The sequence below is a fragment of the Phoxinus phoxinus genome (genome assembly GCF_949152265.1).
Source record: "Phoxinus phoxinus genome assembly, chromosome: 14".
In the NCBI taxonomy this organism is placed as follows: Eukaryota; Metazoa; Chordata; class Actinopteri; order Cypriniformes; family Leuciscidae; genus Phoxinus; species Phoxinus phoxinus.
In genome coordinates, this window is record NC_136889.1 from 32,190,171 (window position 1) to 32,214,276 (window position 24,106).

The 24,106-nt window shown below is 38.7% G+C and overlaps 1 protein-coding gene across 6 annotated transcripts in view; it reads left to right on the plus strand.

The window, feature by feature from the left end:
- dst (dystonin) overlaps positions 1–24,106 on the plus strand; it is a 223,074-nt gene that overhangs the window by 137,724 nt on the left and 61,244 nt on the right. For all 6 annotated transcript variants that reach the window (XM_079634661.1, XM_079634663.1, XM_079634664.1 and 3 more), the window contains 16 exons: positions 291–443; positions 2,861–3,094; positions 3,253–3,537; positions 5,354–5,902; positions 7,040–7,216; positions 9,223–9,346; positions 10,514–10,722; positions 13,155–13,472; positions 13,775–13,941; positions 15,424–15,580; positions 18,761–18,887; positions 19,001–19,057; positions 19,169–19,404; positions 19,985–20,114; positions 21,284–21,483; positions 22,753–23,248. In XM_079634661.1, the coding sequence (XP_079490787.1) occupies positions 291–443; positions 2,861–3,094; positions 3,253–3,537; positions 5,354–5,902; positions 7,040–7,216; positions 9,223–9,346; positions 10,514–10,722; positions 13,155–13,472; positions 13,775–13,941; positions 15,424–15,580; positions 18,761–18,887; positions 19,001–19,057; positions 19,169–19,404; positions 19,985–20,114; positions 21,284–21,483; positions 22,753–23,248 (3,619 nt within the window). The remainder of the gene's footprint in view (positions 1–290; positions 444–2,860; positions 3,095–3,252; positions 3,538–5,353; positions 5,903–7,039; positions 7,217–9,222; positions 9,347–10,513; positions 10,723–13,154; positions 13,473–13,774; positions 13,942–15,423; positions 15,581–18,760; positions 18,888–19,000; positions 19,058–19,168; positions 19,405–19,984; positions 20,115–21,283; positions 21,484–22,752; positions 23,249–24,106) is intronic.

Here is a 24,106-nt window from a genome sequence, read left to right on the forward strand (position 1 = left end):
TTCACTGCCACCAACTTACCTTCTTCTGATCCTGTTTGCATTTTTCAGGCTGCCTGAACCTATTCAGCTCTTACTACCAAAGGACCTAAACTTTATATGTGGATATGCTTTCTGGCAGTAAAGGCAGCACTAACCTACAGTTCTTTACATTGCCAAATTCTCTTTGAATGGCTGGCATGTTTACAGCATACTCAGTCACTGCTAATGGTCAAATGCTCTGTGTTTGCTTTGATGCTGTGGTTTTTCTCTGTGGAAAAGGTTTCTTTTCTAACTGAATGCATATGTGGTAGGCCGCTGTGGAGAAGCAGAAGGAGTTTTCAGAAAAGCTGCAGGAGCTGTGTGATGATCTAACACAGACGGAGAACCGACTGATTGGCCACCAGCAGCAGGCAGTCAGTGCAAAGAGTGTGGGAGACCTCCAGCAATACCAGCAGGAGCATCAGGTACAACCTGCTCACATGCTACCACATATGCTTGTACATATTACATACAGTTAAAGAAGTTATTAGAGGTCTTTGTTTAAGTTGGCATGAAATTGAAGTCTTTACTTTCCAATTGCAAAAGTGAAACAGCCTCTATAATAAGAAAAAAAAGTAGAGTGGGACTTGATTTCGTCCTCCGGGAATTGATTGGATTGCAGGGCGTTGCTATGTAAATGGCGGCAGAAGAATCAACTAAATTTGTGGCGATTATTGATTTAAGGTGTGTTGTTAACATAAATAATTCATAAATGATCAGACCATATTTTTGTTCAGGAGATAAAAAAGAAGAGCTAAAAAATCCCATGTACTTGCATTGATAAACAGCCCAACACCATCCTAGTAACACCCAGAACCCAATAGCCACGTTTCACTGTTAATCATACATGAGTGTTGAGGTACTGTTGTCAGTACCTCGGTTGTTAAGAGTTTGAAATTGTTTTATGTTTATTTAAGACTCTTAAGTGTCTGTGGGTCTAACAATCTGAGAGTAGATATTTTGCTAGTAGATATAGTTATTTGTGTATGTAATATTGGAATGTTTTATTGTCTGTGTAGCACAATGTTCAGCCTTATTGTATTATTATGTGCTTTATAAATAAATTGGAATTGGAAATTGGAATAACCACTGCCTAACAACCACACTAAACCAAATACATGCATTAGTAACTACTCCAAACAGCTTAGTCACCTCCTAGCAACCACCCTGCGTTTCCCAAAAGCATCAAGTTGATAGTAGAAACATTTGTGGCAATGGTCTTCACTATCAACTTGGGCTCACAATACTTTTGGGAAACGCAGACCAGATCAATCTGTTGGTCACCAAGCATTAGTGCTGGGCGGTATGACCAAATATCCATATCACGGTATTTTTAATAAATATACCGGTTTCACTGTATATGACGGTATTTTTTTTTTTTTAAGCATGATTTGGTGTTAACCACATTTTCTACTGATTGAGAGAGGAGATACTGCAGTAGATTGACTTAGAATGCCCTATTTCACTGTAATGAGTGAATATTGTAGAAAAAATCCACACTAGTGTTAATACAGATTTGCAAGGCTGATTACAAAGAGGTGCAGCAGGAGGCGCTTTAGGAGGGGTAGAAACAGCGCTTTCCCCGGTATTCAATTAAAATAACAGAGAAACTTTTCTGAAGACCGTCAGTTCACTTCAGATTAGGGCTGTAACGATTAATCGAAATCCAAAATAAAAGTTTGTGTTTACATAATATATGTGTGTGTATTGTGTATAATTATTTTGTATATATAAATACACACACATGCATGTATATATTTAATAAAAATGTGTTATTTATATATAAAATAGTTATATGTATATATAATATAAATCATATAAAAATATATATGCAGTATATAAATGCAAATATTTCTCAAATATATACATGCATGTGTGTGTATTTATATATACAAAATAATTATACACAATACACACACATATATTATGTAAACACAAACTTTTATTTTGGATTTCGATTAATCGCGATTAATCGTTACAGCCCTACTTCAGATACATTCATATATAAACACCTGCACCGCGTTTTGACTGAAACGTGCAGTGCTCATGATTATTCAACGATGTCAATGCCAACCACAAATAGATTTTCCAAAAGGCTGTGTTGATATTGTGAACCAATGTATGGGAAACACTGTAATATAATTTTACAGCTATCAATCATAGTTTAACCTCTCCATCTTCACCGTCACGCTTAGTAACACAGCTGTGCATCACCGCAGTGCAACAGTGAAAAGACACTCTCAAACTGTGTGGCGCCGCGCCGCGTTCCGATCGTTGTTAAAGCGACATACACCGGTAGTGCGGTATATTAAAAAAATCATATCATAACTAAAATAAACACCGGTATTCTGTATGAACCGGAATACCGCCCAGCACTACCTAGCATACACCTAGACAAGTTGGCTTCACAACTGTCTAGCAATTAGCTCGCAATGACATAAACACAACAGAAACCACCCTGAACATTGAGAAGCTCTTGAGCAGCTACCAGGAAACATGCTAACAACCAGTCGGCTACAAACCAGTGTCCTGACAAACATGCTGCTTTAAGTGCCTATATTTAGAATAATGAACTTTCATAATAATTCATACTAAATGTAACTATTTATGGAACAATGGTGTATTTTTCGTATTTATTTTGTATCGGCGATTTAGCCACTCATGTCTGCGTGTTACAATGATTTGACTATTAATACATGCCTAGGAACACCCTTAACCCTTTACTCGAGGTAAAATCACTGTAACACAGTGGCTTGTTGCAATTAATTATGTGTTATATTGTTTTTATTAGTTTAGATGGAAGCTGAATATTAAAGATTGTTTCTCTATGCTGGTCTCTCAGGCTCTACAGAAAGACCTGCAGGCTAATGCCAGTGCCCTCAATGAAGTCATCAGTAGCACAAAGAAGTTTCTGGAGGAGAATCGCAGTAAACTCACTCCAGAGCAGATATCGGCTCTTGAGGACAAACTGGAAGAACTGAAGAGCAAGGCGAATATGCTCAACCAGAAGGCAGAAGAGTCGAGGAAGGATCTGGAGAAGGTTTTGACAAGTGCTATCAAGCAGGAGACTGAGAAGGTTAGGGGGGGGGGAACACTTTTCCAAACACTATTCAAGTGGTAGTTAAAAAAGAAAATACATTTAGTGACATTAGTGCAGTTAGTTTGTGCTGCCTCTCAAAAGTGACTTTTTCAGTAAATCATAGTTATTTTTTCTTCGATTTTGCAACAATACAGGTAGCAGCTGTTGAACAACTTGAGGAGAGTAAAACCAAAATTGAGGGTCTTCTAGGCTGGATCTCCAACATTGGGAAAGAGAAAGAAATGGGTGGAATACAAAAGGACCAGACGGGTAAACAGAACGGAAACATGCCGGAGTACACGTCAGAGAAGAGGATTATTGGCGAGGGAGATGATCCTAATGGAAATGCATTAGATGCTACAGATAACACAAGTCTACATACCGGCAAAAAACAAGACAGTAAAGCCTTGGACCTGGACCAACAGTATGATAGAGTCCAAGTAAGTACTTCAGTGTTTATTTACAGTAGTTCTTTGAAAGACTTTTCATACCCTTGTGAAACAGAAGTACACTTCAGCATACAAAAGTGTAATTATAACAGAAAAAAATTATTATACTAAATTGCGAATTTAATGTAGTTGTCAGGAATGTCCTGTCTTGTTTATTTTCCGTATGCTCATTTTCCTTCGACCCAGTTTTCCCAGTGTTTCATCCCATTCACCTGTGCTTTGTTAATCACCTTTGTTAATTATCTAGTTTGCTCTTTGTTTGACTGTATTTATATCCTCAGTGAGCTTCTGTTCCTTGTCTTGTGTTAACGTTGCTACCTTATCATCGTCTGTTTATTGGATTAGCTCTGTTTGTTTCTTGATTTCTATTACATGCTACTTAACTGATCTTCAAGCCAGGGGCCGGTTGCATAAACTGTTTAGACTAGTCTTACAAGTTAGTCATCAATTTTCATTCTTAGTCAGTTACATAAAAACGTAGATTGGTCTAATTTGATACCAAAAAGTAAGACAGATTACCCCTAAACTAACTGCTAGTTGTTCATACTAGTTCTTAAGACACAGTCTTAACATAATGTCTATGTTTATGCAACTGGCCCCTGATCTCCTTGAATCAACCAATCAGCACGTGTGACCGTAATCTTAACAACTTGTGAATTGCAATGAAGTGAAAATGTATCATAGTTAAAAAAGTTTTAAATGCATTTAGCTGAACTTTACAGTGCTTTTTGATACGTTATTGTCATTTCTATTAAAATATTAAGGTCATGTGTTTAAATATATTTGTAATTAGACAGCATGATCAAGTTGCAATTCAATGTTAATGTATTTGGCGTTGGCAGACTAGATCTGTTACGCTGCTGTTGATTATTCCTGCTGAAGTATGGACTTGCCACTGCTAATAGATACACAGACACACTGCGGTGAGCATGTGAGATCTAGGCAGGTGGAGCTGGGGAGGTGGAGGGGTTCAGAGGAATCACGCTGCAGGAATAGCTTACAGCAAACTCTCAACCAGGGGTGTGTTCCCAGTACAACGACGTAACTCTCTGCTTAGCTATCATAGTTGATCATACTAGTATCGTTGAAGAAATAAACTTGCTAGTCACAAAACCATATTGTCGCAAAGTGGTCGTTCAACCACGCTGGTTGATAATGTCACGCAGGTGGTGGAGTAATAACTGCTTTTAATGAATCGGTTTGAGATCGAATTAACGCTAGATGTTTTGCTATAAATTACGCACATGGCATCTGAGGAATATTTCTTATTTATCTCAGTTATTTTGCTTTATTTCCAGATTCAATCATAGGCTCGTTCTAATGTTCACTCATGCGCACTCTTAGTTTATCAAGAAAATATCTTGATAAACTAAAAGATGTAAATGACATTTGTATGTATTCTAAATAAAATATATATAGATTGTACTGAATGTCAGCACTTCTAACCACAGGTCGAGAGCTGTCGTTCCACACACTCAACTCTGCGATGCGGTTTGCAAATGTTGGTTAGAACTATGTTTTCAGGAAACACAGACTCACTGAATTATACTGATACTGACAGAACTTGCGACCATAGGTGGCTAGCGATGCTTTCGGGATACGCACTCCTGTTTATTTAATTGAGCTAGCAATCTCATTGGCTGCAGGATCAGCAGAGGACGGTCAGCTTGTGCCATGCGGTAGATTGCATGTAATGGACCTTTCAGCCTTAGCCCTCTAAAGTTTCGTGACTGAAACTATTTCAAATGAGATTGAATGGCAATGAAATGCATGGACTTACTAAGCGCTCCATTCTCCATCTCCACAGGCGCACCACCAGGAAATCTTGTCCCAACAGCAGGACTTGATCATCGCCACACAGTCAGCGCAGGCGTTACTCGACAAACAGGCTCAAGTCCTGTCCCCTGCTGAAAAAGACAAGTTACAGAGGGACATTAAAGAGCTGAAGGGTCGCTACGAGTCCTCTCTCACACAGGCCGAGCAGCAGATGAAGCACGTGCAGACTGTCCAGGAGGAGCTTCAGAAGTTTAAGGGGGACTGCGAGGAGTTTGAGACGTGGCTCCAGCAGGCCCACGGGCAGGTGGAGGAGCTGGAGACGCCGGCTGCGAGTCTGGACACTCTGAGTAATAATCTACAGAGACAGAAGAGCTTCTCTGAAGACGTCATCTCTCATAAAGGAGACCTGCGCTTCATTACCATCTCGGGCCAGAAGGTGCTGGACGCAGCGAAGGCCTGCGATCGGGGGGGATCTGGGGGGACGGACGGCCTGTCGGTGGTTGACATGTCCGGGACTTGTTCTGCAGTCAAAGAAAAGCTGGACTCTGCTGCCGCTCGATACAAAGGCTTGCACACACAGGTAATGCAATCTTATGTTGAGTCAGTGGCAGAATCGTGTCCAGAATCTGTCCAGGTACCCCAAAATCAAACAAAAAAAATGGCATTTTTCTTAGGAACATTGCAAAAAATTACATTTTCCACACACACATTTCAGTTAGTTTAGCTGTATGGGAAATTAACCACTTTATAATTACAACCAATAGATGGCAGCATTTGTCTCTCAATGGTTCTAATTCAGCAAACAATAAACCATATCCAGAAGAACATTTACATTATGGGGATCTGTGGACAGATTTTCTTCGAAATGTGAACCTATTTTGTCATATTTTAAAAATCTAAAAGAATTGCCTAGTTGTTAACTTATTTTCCATGTATCTCTCTCTTTACACCTTTTTGTGACGCTGTATTTGCTGTCTTGACCTCAGTGTAGTCCGTCTCACACTGGCAACATTTTTCTTTTTTCTCTCTCTCTTTTATGCATTTATACAGTAATAATGATACTTTTATTATCAGTACTTATGTTTTGGTATGCATGGGTACATGCCTTGAAAAGGTGTAATGACATAATTGTTATATATTGTCTTTATAACCAGACGCTATGTTGTTCTGTTGTATTAAGCTGTCCAGGGAAGGGATGTTTCAGGGGTGAGGGGGGTTGTTATAGTAAAAATAGAAGGAAGGAAAATGTACCTTTTGTGGTTTTACTGTATGTTGCTTTACTCCTTTCAATAAGAATAATAAAAAAAACGTACCATGTTCTGACGTTACATTATTAAAGGAAAAGTTCACTTAAAAATGAAAATTCTGTCATCATATACTCACCCTCAAGTTGTTTCAAACCTGTATGAGTTTCTTTCTTCTGCTGAACACAAAGGAAGATATTTAGAAAAATGTCGGTAACCAAACAGTTGATGGACCCCATTGACTTCAGTAGAAGGAAAACAAGTACTATTGAAGTCAATAGGGTCCATCAACTTCAAAATATCTTCATTTGTGTTCAGCAGAAGAAAGAAACTCATACTTTATTTTGTAACAACTTGAGTAAATGATGACAGAATTTAAATTTTAAAGTGAACTACGATCCTCCAATCTTTTTAATATAAATATAAAAAATGACATTAAATGTTTGACGTTTATACGACCTTATACGTTTCAGTGTAATCAGCTTGGAAACAATCTCAGAGACGTGGTGGACAAGTACAAGAAGTATGAGGACGCCAGTGGTGGCCTGGTGAAGTGGCTCAGTAGTTCTGAGGACGAGTCCCGAAGACAGCAGTCAGAGGCCATTGCTGGAGATCCACAAACCCTTCAGAGGCAGCTGGAGGAGACCAAGGCATGACCACTATCTACTGTCATTGTTTCACTTCACAGAGTTATAATGCCACGGTGTGGGGCCTTTAACATGTGCTGAACCCAGTGTCGCGCTTTTAACCGTGGGTAAAGGAGCATTTCACATTTGTGAGAAGCGGGGTTAGCACTGCTTTTTAACCGGGGTGATGACACCCTGCTCCTGATGAGGGTTAGCGTCTCTTATGTGCTGTTATCTCCACATTGTGGTGCCAAACTTCTGCAGTGCCAAATGATGCGGTGTTACGGCATGATGCTGAAGAACAGACGTTTCATTCTTACCTTTACAGTCTGATAAGACAATTCAGTATAAACTTGATAGTCTGAAATATGAGGATACACAATGATTCAGTGCCATCAATATTCAGTGCCAATCAATGACACTGACACTGCAAATATGCAAATAAGAACGTTAACCCAGGGTTTAGGAGTCTAGTGTGAAATGGCAGCGTATGAACACCCAGGGTTATTTGCTAACCCTGGGTAAATTATGAGCAGTGTAAAAACATGAAGAAAGAAAGCCAAGTTGCGCTCGAATATTTCAATTGGCTTAAACTTTTGTGACGATGCAGCATTCATTCACTGGCCCGTCAACTGTCCTGAGTGTCATTCACGTTTGTTCACATATTATGTACTCACAACATTGCGTTGTTTGAACTCATAAAAATGTTACCGGCCAACTGGCAATTGACACCATTTCATATATTTGCCAACAAGCATTTGATGAGTGTTAATTTTAGGTCCTGCTTAAACTGTAAAAAGTGGTAACCTGAAATTTTTAGCTTAACCCTCTGGGGTCGGGGCGCGTTTTGCTGTTTTTTTCCCCACATAACAGCAACATAGACTTAAAATACTCCGTCATTTATGGTCATATAAATACAATAAATACATGATTATAAACTATAGAGGGTCTTCTATTATTTGTGTACACTCACATTAACATCAAAACCTTGTGTTTTTGTAAAATAAATAAATTAAACAGGGTGCGCTTTAAGCTCACTCTGTCTCCACAAAAATCCTTCTGAAACAAGTCTGGAAAATGAACTGAAACTCAGCTAATACTTATCACCCAAACATCCCAATATGTCTAATATATCACCCAATATGTCTAAAGAAAGATTTAAATGTCTACTTTTAAATAAAACAATTCACATTTAAAACAAATATTCTCCTGCAATGTAATCTGTATGAAACTAAACCTTCATTTATTTTGTTTGTATAAATAAATGCATTTAGGTTAATTCGGCTATATTTAATAATATTTTTGACTTGAATAAACTAGGTTACCATTTTTTTGAGTGCACTATAAAACGACTTCAAAAGACGTTTTAGTGTTTGCAATGTGTTTTTAAAATATGCATCATGTTTTCTGTTTTGTAATAAGTCAGTACAGCAAGCCAGTATGAGTTCTGCACATCAACACTCTGATGTCAATCCAAAATGCGATCTAAACTAAATTTATCCACGGGCAGTGTTATATGCTTTTAGACAAACTGAACTAAATCCTAATTTTCCATTAGAACGTTATAAAAATGCATGGTTGTTTCTCTTCTTTTGTGTATTTATAGCACTGAAGATATGTCACAGCACAAATAACTTAGCACAGATTTAATTTACTTGTGACGCATTATAGCTAGTTGTTCTTGCAAAGGTAAATAGAGAAGCAGACAAAGCTAATCACACTTAAATAGATTACATCTCCCATGATGCACTCAGACCACATTCAGCTGACCAGCAGCGAGATCAGACACATGTATTCATGTTCCATTACTTTCCTCCAGGAATGATCAGTACGACTGTCTTCTGACCTTGTGTCCTTCCTTATGCTGAACAACCTTTTTTAATGTCACGGTCTCATATGCGTTACTGAGATGAATAAAGAACACACACACACACACACACACACACACCGCTGATGTTGTGCTTTTAAGATAACCAGTCTATTGACTGCACTCTTATTACTGGGTTGTAATAAGCATGGGTTTGTTCCAGAGTCTTCACGGGCAAACGACGTCCCATCAGGCTGTGCTGGATACGCTGAGGAAATCATGTGATGCCCTGATCTCTGCAGACGGAGAACTGCTGTCCAATCCTGAGGAGATCCAGGAGACCGTGGGTGAGTCCACATTCATCACGCAAAAACACACCGCAAGCATAAGGCGAAAAAAAAAAAAAGAAAGATCGTGAAGAATTTTCATGACAATAAAGCAAAATCTCCACAGTTCCCCCGCAAAATGTAATTACTGCAATATCAAAGTATGTTTTATTTATTATTCATTTCTTTTAAGTATTTAATTTTTTTTTTTTTTAAATCAGCATACAGTACAATATACAATACACAAAATAAAGTGCAAACATGATATTTAAGCATGAATGTGTGAAATGTTTAAATTATGTATGATTAAATGATACATTTAGAAGGTAAAACACATGCCTACATTAAAGATTTATAACCAAACCAAACCATTTTTATTATTATCTCGTTGCCAATTGCAGAAAAAAACAGATCTTATTCAATTGGAAAACAATGAACAACATTTGCACATGAAAATATTGATTTCTTCACACAAGCCTGGTCTGCTTTCTTTCCACACTCATAAATCATGAGGAAACTCATTTCCAACATGCTGTGCTTCTTTATAGAACTTGACATCACAGTTTATGTAAATTACTATTGCTTACCAGGATTTATTTTCCTGTTCCCCTCTAATGTATACTGTACATACACAGAACAAAATTATAAACGCAACACTTTTGTTTTTGCCCCCATTTTTAATGAGCTGAACTCAAAGATCTAAGACATTTTCTATGTACACAAAAGGCTTATTTTTCTCAAATATTGTTCACAAATCAGTGTTAGTGAGCACTTCTCCTTTGCCGAGATAATCCATCCACCTCACAGTGTGGCATATCAAGAGGCTGATTACACAGCATGATTATTGCACAGGTGTGCCTTATGCTACCCACAATAAAAGGACACTCTAAAATGTGCAGTTTTACTGTATTGGGGGGGTCTGAAAACCAGTCAGTATCTGGTGTGACCATCATTTGCCTTGAAACGTTGAAAATGTCAAACATATGTTATGAACCCTCTGTTTTTGTGTTTGTCTTTCACTGTGTGTTTATGTCAAATGTATTTGTACGGAGAAATAAAAACTGTGATCAGCAATTTCTTTTCAGAGAAGTTCCATAAAAAGATTATTATACCAAAGCAACGTGGACATGTTGTCAGTCCTGCAGAGAGCTGTGAATAAAGCATGTATAAATATGCTTCTGTTTGTAGACGACATCGCAGAGAGATACGATAACCTGTGTAAGTCCGTGAGCGACCGCAACGAGAAGCTGCAGGTGACTCTGACGCGCTCTCTGAGTGTGCAGGACGGGCTGGACCAGATGATGTCCTGGATGGAGACGGTGGAGGAGAGCGTGAAGGAGACGCCGCGAGTGCCACTCGACTCTCACTCCATCACTAATGCACTCGGCAGGGAGGCGGTATGTGACCTTTCACCTCTCATGCAAACATACTCTATATCAGGCATATTCACTTGATCTGACTCTGACCGGTCAAACCAGGGTATTTTTCATCTACATTTAGCATTATTACTCTGCATGTTAAAAGAGCATTTCAAAATAAACATAATTCATATAATTTGGGGAAATTATTTGTAAACGGCAAGGATTTACATAAACTTTGAAATGACTTTGAAATTAACTTTGTGTTATGCTCATGATGAGGGCGTTTTGATTATTATGTACATTGTTTGTTTTAAGCAAAATATAAAAACGGTCCAGACTTCAAGAGGAAAACCCCGAACCTCATTTCAGTATCTTTTCTGTCACATGTGTATCTAAATGTAATAGCTTGATAAAACTTCTGATCTTACCTTAATATTTTCTTCTGTGTGTATTGGGTATATATTTAGAGATTATAAAATCATTTTTGGTAAAGTTTTAGCATTTTTAGTTTTAATTTAGAGCATTTTTGAGGTATGTATTTATACTGAAGTGTCAGATTTTGTAATAATTCAAGCCAGTAAGGTGGACAGCAGGGGAAAAAAACAATCAAAACCTATTTATTTGAAAATGTTGATTTTAATTCAGAATAAATAAATAATTCCCCCTTTCCCATTCATTCCTATGGGAGTTAATACTGACCCGCGAGGGAAGGTTTTATTACTATTTTTAATACAACCACATAAACTCCTCAAATCCTTTTTTATTTATTTATGTGTATTCCAAGTTCAAGTGCAACAAACATCTTAAGGTCTTAGACCACTCCGATGAACACTCAATTTTAAGAAAATTCAAAGAAAATGATTTTCGGGTTAAAATGACCCGAGGAGAGTTAATCTTAACTTAGTAAACACAATAATGGAGTGGCCACATTTAAAACATTGTTAAAAAATACGTATCTAAATGTAAAAATAAAAGCTTGATAAAACATCTGATCTTACCTTAAAGGTGCTCTAAGCGATGTCACACGTTTTTTAGACTGAAATTTTTTTTTGTCACACACAGCAAACATCTCCTCACTATCTGCTAGCTGCTGTCCCCTGAACACACTGTAAGAAACCGCGGTCTCTGTAGACAGCCCAGGCTCCACAAACGGCAACAAAAACAAACTGGGCCAACCCGCACCACGAAACATAACAAACAGTGTTCCAGCCAATCACCGACAAGCAGGGTTTGGGGGATTTGGGGGGTTAGTGCGCGTGCACATGAAGGAGGGAGTGGAGGAGAGAGAAGCATGAAGAGGGAAGTTAGCTAGCAGAGAGATGTCCTAGACCAGACTAACGTTAGAATTATATTCTCTTGAATTTTGATATGGCCGACACACGACCAAAGAGACGCCGTTCCGATGAACAAATAGCAAAGAAGAGGGAAGGAATGCGCAAAATCCAGAATTTACATCGTATAAGCATTCGAAGGGAGTGGGAGGGGACGGGATGAGGAGGAGGGGGGTCGAGCTAGCCTCCGTTTTGTTGGACAATACTTCGAACGTCAACAAGAAGTGACGTCACCCAACATCGCTTAGACCAGTGGTTCCCAACCTTTTTTTGTCTGAGACCCCCTTTTTCCCAAGAAAATATTTTAGGGCCCCCTTCACATTTAATGATATTATCGCTCTTGTAAGCTTGCAGCAAGGATGACACAATATGTTGTTTTCAAACAAACGGTATGTTTACTATAACCAGATATGTTTATGCACTAATAATAGCCTATAATATTGAAAATACAATAACAAAAACATCAGTAGGCCCTTTGTAATTTAAAAACGTAAGCCGAGGAGTAGTCTATACATTGGCCCTATTTGAAATGCATTAACAAACATATTCACACTGGTGTGTAGGTAAAATAAAAGAAAGAATATAGGTTATTACTAAATGACTGCTGTCTGGGAACTCAATACCTGCATTTTATTTGTGAGGCTTTATCAACGTGAGGCTTTATTTTTGACGCTTTTGGCGAGCGATAATAAACTTGCGTTTATTAACAGAATAATGCGTCTTTCGGAAGAACATTGTAGCCGGAACTACTTCTCTCTGTGTACGTCTATGACGAGTCACGCAGGTCCTGGGCTACTCCGCATCCGAACCCGTGTAAAATAGTCCCAATGTAAACACTTATTATAGGAGTACCAGTGGCTCAGGATCAGACAAAAACATGGATTGGAAAATGGATTTATGATGAACTCGCTCAGTATATACATTTTGTACATTTTGAGCAAAAAAAGGGAAGGACTTTTATTTAATGCTCATTGCTCAAAACTTTTCAAAATATGACGCGACCCCCCACAGAGCTCGCTGAGGGCCCCTTGTGGGCCGCGACCCCCCTGTTGGAAACCGATGGCTTAGAGCACCTTTAATATTCATATTTAATTGTGCTCAACGGATGAATTTTGATGAAAAGTGTGTGTATTTCAGGCTGTGGAGCAGGACATGTCCATCAAGCAGAGCAGCATCTCTGCCATGAAGCTGAAGGTGCAGGAGTTCGTGGAGAACGCTGACCCTGCCGCCGCTGTCCTGCTCCAGCGTGAGATGGAGAGCTTGTCCCAGCGCTTCACTGACGCCTCCGAGCGCCACAAGCTGAAGCTTTCTCAGATGGAGGAGCTCAGAGACAAGGTGGAGCGGTTGGAGAAGACGTCGGAGAAGCTGCAGCAGTTTGTGCAGAAGAGCTCACAGGCTCTGGCAGAGACCGACGGACCCGGAAAGAGCGTCGCTGAACTCGCACAGCTCGTACAGGTGAGCTCCATGCGGTGCACGTGCAGGTCATCATCAGTTCATGTTCACTGATGAACCGTATTGTAAAGTGTTACCGGAGATATTATTCCTTCTTAACATAAGATTCTCTCCTAAAGATATTGATGGCTCATTTTGCACTCACTTTACAAATGTGTTGTTCAATGATATGATATAAATCATGGTTTACAGATGTGAAGTAATTAAAGGATATGGATTATTTTTTTTAGAAAATGGATTGAAAGCGAGACACCCTGTTTATGTCCTATAATCTGTTTAAGTTGTAATGAAGTCGTTATCTGTAGGACACGAGTGGCGAGTTGTGTGAGCACGCAGAGGACGTGGAAACCCTGCGGAGACTGTCGGAGGAACTCGGCAGGTTCGGTCCTGAAGGAAGCTCAGCTCTTCTCCAGAGCAAGATGCAGAACATCTCCGACAACTTCAATGCTCTTAAAGAGACAGTTATGGAGAAGTAAGTTATTAAGGAAGGCACTTAGCTTAAAAACAATAATTGTATAGAAATGTACAATTACACCTCAAATGTGACCCTGGACCTCAAAACCTGTCACATGGGGTCAATTTTTTAAATTGAGATTTAAACATCACATGCAAGCTGAATACATTAGCTTTCCATTGATGTGTGGTTTGTCAGGATAGGACAATATTTGGTCGAGACACAACTATTGAAAATCTGGAATCTGAGGGAGCAAAAAAATCTAAACATTGAGAAAATCTCCTTTAAAGTTGTGCATTTATGTTCACGATTGTGCTGCATCCACTCACAAAAATACATGTTTTATATATTTACGGTAGGAAATTTACTAAATATCTTCATGGAACATGATCTTTACTTAATATCCTAATGATTTTTGGTATAAAAGAAAAATAGAAAATTTTGACCCATACAATGTATTGTTGGCTATTGCCACAGATATACCCGTGCGACTCCAGACTGGGTTGTCACATGATCCTTCACAAATCACTCTAATATGATGATTTGATGCTCAGGAAACATTAATGATTATTCTCGGTGTTGAAAACTAACTTTTTTTTATTCCTGACCTAAAAATTATGAACAGTAGTGTGTATCTCCCTGTTTTTAATTTCATTGTGTAAAGTGAGGGTTTTGATTAGCTAGGACTGTTATAGAAACCATGTGCTGAACAATCTGGAATCTGAGGGAGCAAAAAAATGTAAACATTGAGAAAATCTCCTTTAAAGTTGTGCATTTATGTTCACGATTGTGCTGCATTCACTCACAGAAATACATGTTTTATATATTTACGGTAGGAAATTTACTAAATATCTTCATGGAACATGATCTTAATATCCTCATGATTTTTGGCATAAAAGAAAAATCTATCATTTTGAGCCATATAATGTATAGTTGGCTATTGCCACAGATATACCCGTGCGGCTCCAGACTGGGTTGTCACATGATCCTTCACAAATCACTCTAATATGATGATTTGATGCTCAGGAAACATTAATGATTATTCTCGGTGTTGAAAACTAACTTTTTTTTATTCCTGACCTAAAAATTATGAACAGTAGTGTGTATCTCCCTGTTTTTAATTTCATTGTGTAAAGTGAGGGTTTTGATTAGCTAGGACAGTTATAGAAACCATGTGCTGAACAATCTGGAATCTGAGGGAGCAAAAAAATGTAAACATTGAGAAAATCTCCTTCAAAGTTGTGCATTTATGTTCACTATTGTGCTGCATTCACTCACAAAAATACATGTTTTATATATTTACGGTAAGAAATTTACTAAATATCTTCATGGAACATGATCTTTACTTAATATCCTAATGATTTTTGGCATAAAAGAAAAATGGATAATTTTGAGCCATACAGTGTATAGTTGGCTATTGCCACAGATATACTCGTGCGACTCCAGACTGGGTTTGATCCAGGGTCACATTTAATAACACTGTGTGTGTGTGTGTGTTAGGAAGCAGGAGGTGTGGTCGTGCCAGAAGCAGCTGCAGGAGTTCAGAGCAGACGCAGGGGTGTTGATGAAGTGGCTGGAGGACACAGAAGAGCACGTGCCAGTGTGTCGGCCCGACTGCAGTGAACAGAGCCTGAGGACAGACCTGCACACCGTCACTGTGAGCGATGCTGTTCACTCCACACAACACCTGCACCATACAACCAGGCTGTGAATCTGTAGACTAGAAGAAGACACACATCTCACTGAGAGTCTTCTGAACTACTCAAAATCCATTCTAATCCATTTCTGTTAAAAAACATTTATCACATTACATTTATTTTTAAATGGTGCACTTCAGACTTTCTGCTAACTATAAGTAACCTTGCACATACATGTCAACTAAATCTCATTAGAGTATTAGTAGACTGGTAGGGTTAGTAGAATAAGTTGACATGTATTTGCCAAGTTACTTACAGTCAGTCAAACGTCTGTTGAGGAGCATCACAATAAAGTCAAAGCATCTTTATTTATATTTTACAGTGATAAACAGGAAAATTATGATTCAGTGATGCAAACAGAATTCAAGACAATAGTAAACAATCATTATTTAGTTGAAATCAGCTGATTCATTTTGTTTCAATAACTGTAAAGTGAATCAATTATGCAGTTCAATGCAGCTATAAAGCATTTCTGCAGAAAACAGTGTTCAGTCATCGTCTCAAGTTCAGTTCTCACCCAATAGAGTCAGTGCAGCCGAATCAATAATATTGCAGAGTATTACGTTATAGATATTAAAGTGTTGGCAGATATTAAGCTTAAGTCTACTAATACTCTAATGACTGCTAGTTGATATGTAGTTGTAAAGTTACTTATAGTCAACAGAATATGTCTAAAGTGGACTATCGAAATAAAGTGTTACCAAAAGGTCTAATGAGTTTTGGTGTAATGTGAGCTGATGGGATTGTTTTATATTGTGTGTGATAGTAATGATTTGAGATTGTAATGATATAATTTTTTGGAGAGGTTGTGTAATCAGTGAAGTTGCTAAAACATTAGTTTGAAGTCAATTTATTTATTTTTTTTATACAATTTTTATTGTCTCTAAATTACAATTTTCAAATGCTTAGGGGTTTTATAATGACAGAGTAAACATACTATCAAATCATAATGAAATTAATCCTAAAATTGGAGGCAAGCTGGTTGAGAACCCAAATGCAACTTTAATTAAGAAAACGTGAACAAACATAAAACAAAGGCATGACAACTCAGAACAAGAACCGGGACAAGATACATTCAGTTACACAAAACAATACTAGACAAAGACACGGGGCAAACATGAGCGCTTAAATACACAAGACTAATGACTAGACCTGTGAACAATTAAACAATCAACCAATGACAACATGACACAGACAAGCAAACACATGGCAGGATCACATGACTAGAACAGTGGATCACATGACACAGACAAGCAAGAACAAGAAACAAATCCCAAACCGTGACACTTATGGTCAAACCATCCTTCATCCATTTCCAGTATAACCAATGTACCGGTATCCCCCCCCCCCCCCCCCCCATTCAACAGTGACAAGTCAATTAAAAACAAGAATTAAACTCCCCCCATTAAAGGGGTGGTTCAGGATTTTGGACATCGGACCTCATTTTCAAGTTAGCCTAGTTGTTATTCATCAGTGGAGACAGTTTTCAAAAATGTTCATCCAGTCCTTCCAGTTGCTTAGTTCGCCGATGCTAGGCTAGCGCGAGTCAACGGTATAAGCTAGCCTGCCATTAAAAACTGTTTTACCCACTCCACAGTACAGCAAATAAATTATAACGCCAGACCGTCGATGTAAATGTCTATTGAGATAATAATGTTAGAAATCAAACTACCCTTTCATTGGATTGCAATAGTTACACGTTGTTCCCTGTATTTATTAGCACAGTCTACAACAGCGGCGGAGTGATATTAAGTTATCTAGGCAACCGAGAGAGTCTCCACATGACGCAAGTGTATTTACCTGCCGCTGACACTCATCACTACAGAAGCAGAGTATATTTCACTAAGAAATCAACATAGGACTATGGCCACGTTTGAAAGCCATGCCAATGTTTCAGACTTTGGAGACGAGGAATGTGTTTTATTCAACGAACCGTACATGTATGAGCCGGAATACACAGACGAAGAACTAATCGAGATGGATGCTAAAAGGGCAGAAATTGAACTGTAACGTTATCTCCACTAACGCTGTCATTGTCATTCTATCAGTTATGAAAGGGACTAGCTTCACAGATAGCTATAGTAGCCTAACAAAAGTTATTACCTGTTCATCTGCTGTTGTTGGTGCATATGGAAAGACGGCTGGAACTGCATTCCTTGTCAGTGACTTATGAACGTTTCGATGATGGGGGTTTTCAAAGTCGTCTGGTCTAAAATAATCACTACAAATTCGCAACTTTAATAGTCTCTGCCGGTGTCTCGTTGTCCAAGCCAGCAGAAAGAAGTCACAGTTGGTTCCTTTCTGGGTCTCTCAATGGAAATTTGTGGAAACTTTTTGCATGACCATCTATTTGGTTTATTTTTACAATTTCGAAATGCACAACGAATCACCATGTTGCCAATTCCTTAGTTTACAATCAAATGTTTTTCAATATCGTTGTTCATGGCTACTACTAGCTAGCTAGACGTCCCGTCTGTAGTGCGCGCTTCTGTTCTGTGTTTACTTTTCGGCGCAGTACTACTAACCGGAGCAAAGTAAAATTCCGCCGCTGCTGAGAAACTAGTTCCTGTAAATGTAATGCGATCATTGAGATGTAAGAGTACCGGTAGTTTGATTTCTAACATTATTCTCTCAATAGACATTTACATCGACAGTCTGGCGTTATAATTTATTTGATTTTGGTGTACTGTGGAGTGGGTAAAACTGTTTTTAATGGCAGGCTAGCTTATACCGTTGACTCGCGCTAGCCTAGCATCGGCGAACTAAGCAACTGGAAGGACTGGATGAACATTTTTGAAAACTGTCTCCACTGATGAATAACAACTAGGCTAACTTGAAAATGAGGTCCGATGTCCAAAATCCTGAACCACCCCTTTAAACTCTTCCTAAAGGAATGACACGTTTCTCTGAATAATCCCCCATATAAGGAGGATAAACTACCAGCGGATCATGTTTTTGTGTTTTAAAGTGTTTATTTCCGTGATTTAAACCTCTTTACCCCAGTCACATCCAGCATTGCTCAGCATTGCTCAGCGTTCAAGAATGTGTGTGTCATGTTCCAAAAGGAGAATAATGAAAATGTCAAAATGTCTCCTAACTATACATAGATTTTAAACATGTTCAAATGACTATTTCTGCAGGGCTTGTTGGATGAATGGACCTCCAAAGCTCCTGCAGTCCAGGATATAAATAGCAGAGGATCTGCTCTGTGTAGCATAATCAGTGTTTTGACATCGCCGGCCAAAGCCAAGATACATCACAACTCAGGTATTGCCAAGGAGTATTTTAAGATTTTACAAAAACACTTATCGCATGTCTCAGTTCAGCATGATCACTCATCTGGCGTGAACTCGTATATATATATTCTTATGTGTCTTTAGGATCAGCTGTCAGTAATGGGTCTGGTCCAGGAAGCCATGCCTATCTCACAAACCAAGGTGAAAGTTCATACTAGTGATGCATGACATAAATAACTGGTTTCATTAATGCTGTGACCAATAACTATTATGATGGCCGATGTAAATCTCTACTATTCTGTTCACCTTCAGAGTTGATGCTGGTGCAGCAGAAGATGTCCTGCATTAACAGCAGTTATGAACATCTGGGGGAGCTTCTGAAGGCCAGATCATCTGAGCTCAGCGCTGTGTTGAAGAAGGTCCAAGCGGTCCACGAACAGGCCGAGTCTTTACGTCAGTGGATGGACGACACGAAGAAGACAGCATCATCCTGGAGTAGCCATCCGTCTGGGAAAGACACAGTCAAATCACAGATAGAGCAACAGAAGGTGAACGGAAGCCGTTAATGTGCATTATGTCTAATGACTTATCAGCTTTATTTGTCATTTTTGCATTTGAACCACTTAAAATAAACTGACGTAAAATATTGACTTGAAGTACCCCCTCAGATTTTAAGTTAATATTTCAATAATTTAATGTTCATTCACATATATTCATGGTTCTCTGGTTGGTTAATGGTCACATGACAAGTAAACAGATTAAATATTTAATTTTAATAGTTAAATCATCATTTTAGATGTATCTATATTTATAAATTCTGTATATATATATGTATATATCCCAGGGAATTTAGCAAACCCTGCTTTAGATGGCTATTGTACTAAGTGGTTGCTAAGCTGGATATGCCAAGTTGTTTGAGGAGTTACAGTAAGAAGTGTTTGCCATATTTCAGTCCATTTCGTGTAATTTTGCAGATTTTCCTCAACAATCAACGCAGAAATTCTGAAAAAAGTGCACAAACTTTGTCATGCTATAAATTCTGCATGAAAACCTTGAGAATTTCCCACTGTAAGAACATTCTTTAGACTGTAAGCACTGAAAACGCTGATTATTGTGTCTGTCTTGCAGGTCTTTGAAGAGAATATGAAACAAAAACAAGCGCAGCTCCAGCAGCTCCGGGAGAATTTGCTCAGTTTAATCGAGGAGAACCCGGATTCACCCGAGGCAGAAAAGTGGAAGCACATGCTGGCACAGATAGGTATGCGTGCAGCACATCCAAACGCATTCATCTACTTTATCTAGTGTGTGTATTGCCAGGTGCAGCGCCACACACACATATCTCGCTCGCTCTCTGAGAACCAGGGGCAGAAATTAAAGGATTAGTTCACTCTCAAATAAAAAATTCCTGATAATTTACTCACCCCCACGTCATCCAAGATGTAACATTCCAGGATTGTTCTCCATATAGTGACTTCAATGGTCCAACGGGTTGAAGGTCCAGATGTGAGTTTAAAAGTCTCAACACTCTCCCAGACGAGGAATAAGAGTCTTATCCAGCGAAACGATCAGCCATTTAAAAAAATTTTTTTTTTTAAATTATATACTTTTTAACCACAAATGCCCGTATTGTACCATCTCTGAGATGCGCCTCGCATTGCGTCATCACGTTGGAAAGGTCACGCGTTACGTCATCTGTCTATGTTATTTGTCTGTGTACTCCAGTTCACAAAGGTAGCGAAAAACTCTCCTCCAACTTCATAATCGTCCGATATCTTTGTTTTAATTTATCATTATTTTATTTTTTTTTCCGTGACCTTTCCAACGTGATGACGTAATGGGTGGCACATCTCAGAGATGGTACAATACGGGCATTTGTGGTTAAAAGTATATAATTTTTATTTATTTTTTAGAAAATGACCGATCGTTTCGCTAGATAAGACTCTAATTCCTCGGCTGGGATCGTGTCGAGACTTTGAAGCCGCATTGAACAGTTGAATGGTTGGTTGACATTGAAGTCCATTATATGGAAAAAAATCCTGGAATGTTTTCCTCAAAAACCTTTAATTTTGATGAATATGGCTTATAGTTTATGAAAACCCCAAATTCAAAATTAGAATATTGTGAAAGGGTTTTCATAAGCTGTAAGCCATAATCATCAAAATTATAACAATTAAAGGCTTGAAATATCTCACTTTGCATGTAATGAGTCTATATAATATATGTTATATATATAATATTGTTCATCTTGATGGCATTTTTGCCCCAAGCTCCTTTTAATTTCCAACCTTGCTGTGAACTGGTCGACGTTCCTGTGAAAGCTCAAGCTGATCGTGGAGGAGTTCAGCCTCCTCCACACACTGTGAACCAACGCTCAGCTAAAGCGAAGCTGGGAGTGATAAAGTGATGTGTGTTCTGCTCCACACACAGATGCGGGATGGGAGGAGGTCAGGGGAAGCATGGAGATTCGGAAACAGCACCTGGAGGAGTCGTCCCGAATGCTGGAGCTCTTCCAGACGACCCAACCACAACTCTCGCAGTGGCTGCAGGAGAAGGAGTTGATGATGGGCGTCCTGGGGTCTTTGTCTATGGATCCCAACATGCTTAACACACAAAAGCAGCAAGTCCAGGTACCGGCAGTCATGCCGTAAACATAGATGAGAACTGTAATTCATGTGAAAGAAACATTAAAGGTTATATTACAAATAGATGAATGGGCGATATTACCAGTCTTATTTAAAGATATGAGTAGTTTTGAGCTTTCTACCACAAAAAGCTATGAATTCGGGATCACAAGTGGGTTTCTGAGTTCACATTCAGGTGTGTGTCATAAAGTGTCTATCGTTAAAGCTCACGTTAACTATCACAATATATCGTCATACCGCCCTGCCTTAATTCTCCCTAAAATACATTTCTGTCATCATTCACTCACCGTCATGATGTTCCTAATCCATGTGACTTCATTTTGTGGAACAGTAAAGGAGATGTTTTTAAGAATGTTCCTACTGCACTTTTTTTTCTCTATACAAAGACACAAAGCACCATACGAGAGACTCTCGCGTTAAATGTCAAGTTTTCTGAAACCATACCCAGCAAGCAATAGCCTTCATATCACCGTCTCGGTTAACTATAGACCCGATATATATCGTAGTCCAGCTGAGTACCCCAAGTCTAGCCAAAATTACCTTGAATTAGGTTAAATGTCGGTTTTGCCAAAATAACTTGCGAGATGTTTGATATTCCATCATGTAAGCAAAGTAAACAGTGATTACAAGGCGTTTGCTTTCATTTCTTTGACATGTTATCTAGTAGTTGATGACTAGTCTATTCTTGGGCTATAGTTTAGACGTCTATTCAGTTTTCACTGACAGCCCAAATTTTGCCTCGCTTCAGCCTAGACGTCAGGGCTGTGTTTGGACGGCTATTAGACTTATTTTAAACGTAAAATTGCTTGCTGGGTAAGATGGCTTTGTGTGAAGAACACACCAAAATTGAAGTAATTTAAGTCATCTCTGATCTCATCTCTTATTTGCACATCACACTTGATCAGTCACCTGGAACAAAAGAATCAGTGGCATTTGATGTGATGTTTAGTAATTAGTAAGTGATCTTTGGAATATAATACACTGGTAATATGGACATATGCGCTTTTTCGTTGGTTTTGGAGCTCGACAGAGTTTTCATTGTATTGAAAAGAGCCGTATAAACATTCTGCCAAACACTTTTGTGTTTCATGGTCAAACCAATTTGGATTGATGACAGAATGAAAAATGTATGGTCAATTATTTCTTTTTAAGTTACATAGATGAAGTGACATACTGTACTATTTCTAATGCCACTGAAGAATGCTTATCCTTTAATGCCTATTGTTTAATGTCATATGTCATTCCTTTGATTAGATTCTCCTCAAGGAGTTTGACAGCCGCAAGCCTCAGTATGAGAAGTTAACCGAGGCCGCCACAGCAATCACTAGTGCATCAGAGAAGCAGGATCCTGCTGTAGAGCAGGTTAAGGAACAGCTGGCATCTATTTCCCAGAAGTGGCAGGCCTTGACGGGTCAGCTGTCTCAAAGACATGCCCTCATTGAGCAGGCTGTCGGTAAGACCGCTCAATTCCAGGAGATTTTGCAAAGCCTCAATAAAAGTGCCACTTGCCTGGAGACTGAACTAAACAACCAGCAGGCTCTCAGCACCCAACCTGATGAAGTCAAGAAACAGATTGAAGCCACCAATGCGATCCTGGCTCAGCTACGAGAGGAGAAGAAGAGGCTGAAAGAGGCAGAAAACATATGCTCTGAGCTCTCTGCCATGGTGACTGAGGACTATCTCAGAGCAGACTTGACAAAACAGCTTGAGGCCGTTACCAAACCATTCAGACAACTTGAGGACAAAGCAGGTATTGCATTTATCTTCAACTACCACTTCCCTCTGCAACATCACAGTTGCACACACGTAACCACGCCATATTTCCGTACAATTTGAATTTGAACACTTTACTATGTTTAAATCAATTCTGCTGATACCCCCCCCCCACACACACACACACACACAAGAAAATAAATAAACAAATAAATTAGTGCAGGACATAAAAACAAGTATGGATCAAGAATAAAAGTCTGCAGATTCCACCTGTGTCTGATTACCATCATCTTTAAAACATGTAAAGAGGGAGAGAGCAAACAATGTGTAAACTACACCACATCAAGTGACGGCAATGCTTTGTTTTTATTTCTGTTGTATAGTGTTGGTAAGGGACAACTTAGCGACTTAGCCACAGCATAAAACTAACTTTTTGCCACTCCTGCCAATGTCCGGTGATTTAAGAAAATGTTCTGGCCATAAATATTTTCACAAAATTTTAGATACTAGTGAAAATTACTGTAACAATTCTCTATTCCAATTTTGATACTACAGCTAAAACTACTAGCCTAACTAATATAAATGTAAAACATTGTTAAAAACAAGATTCCATAAAATAAGAACAAATAATCAAATTACAAGCAAAAGCACAAATAAATAAAATGTAATAAAAAAATCAAATGAAATAAACAGTGGTTTTTTCAGGTAGGTCTGACAGTAGTTTTCAGTTACAGAAATGAGCTCCCTTTCACATCTTCTTGCGCTTGAATATTTAAATTGGCAAGACTTAAACTTCGTGACGAATGACCATGCAGCGCTGGCCAGTTAACTGTCCAGAGCACCATGTACGTTTGTTCGCATTCATGCATTGTTAGGATTCGTTACTCTCATTTGG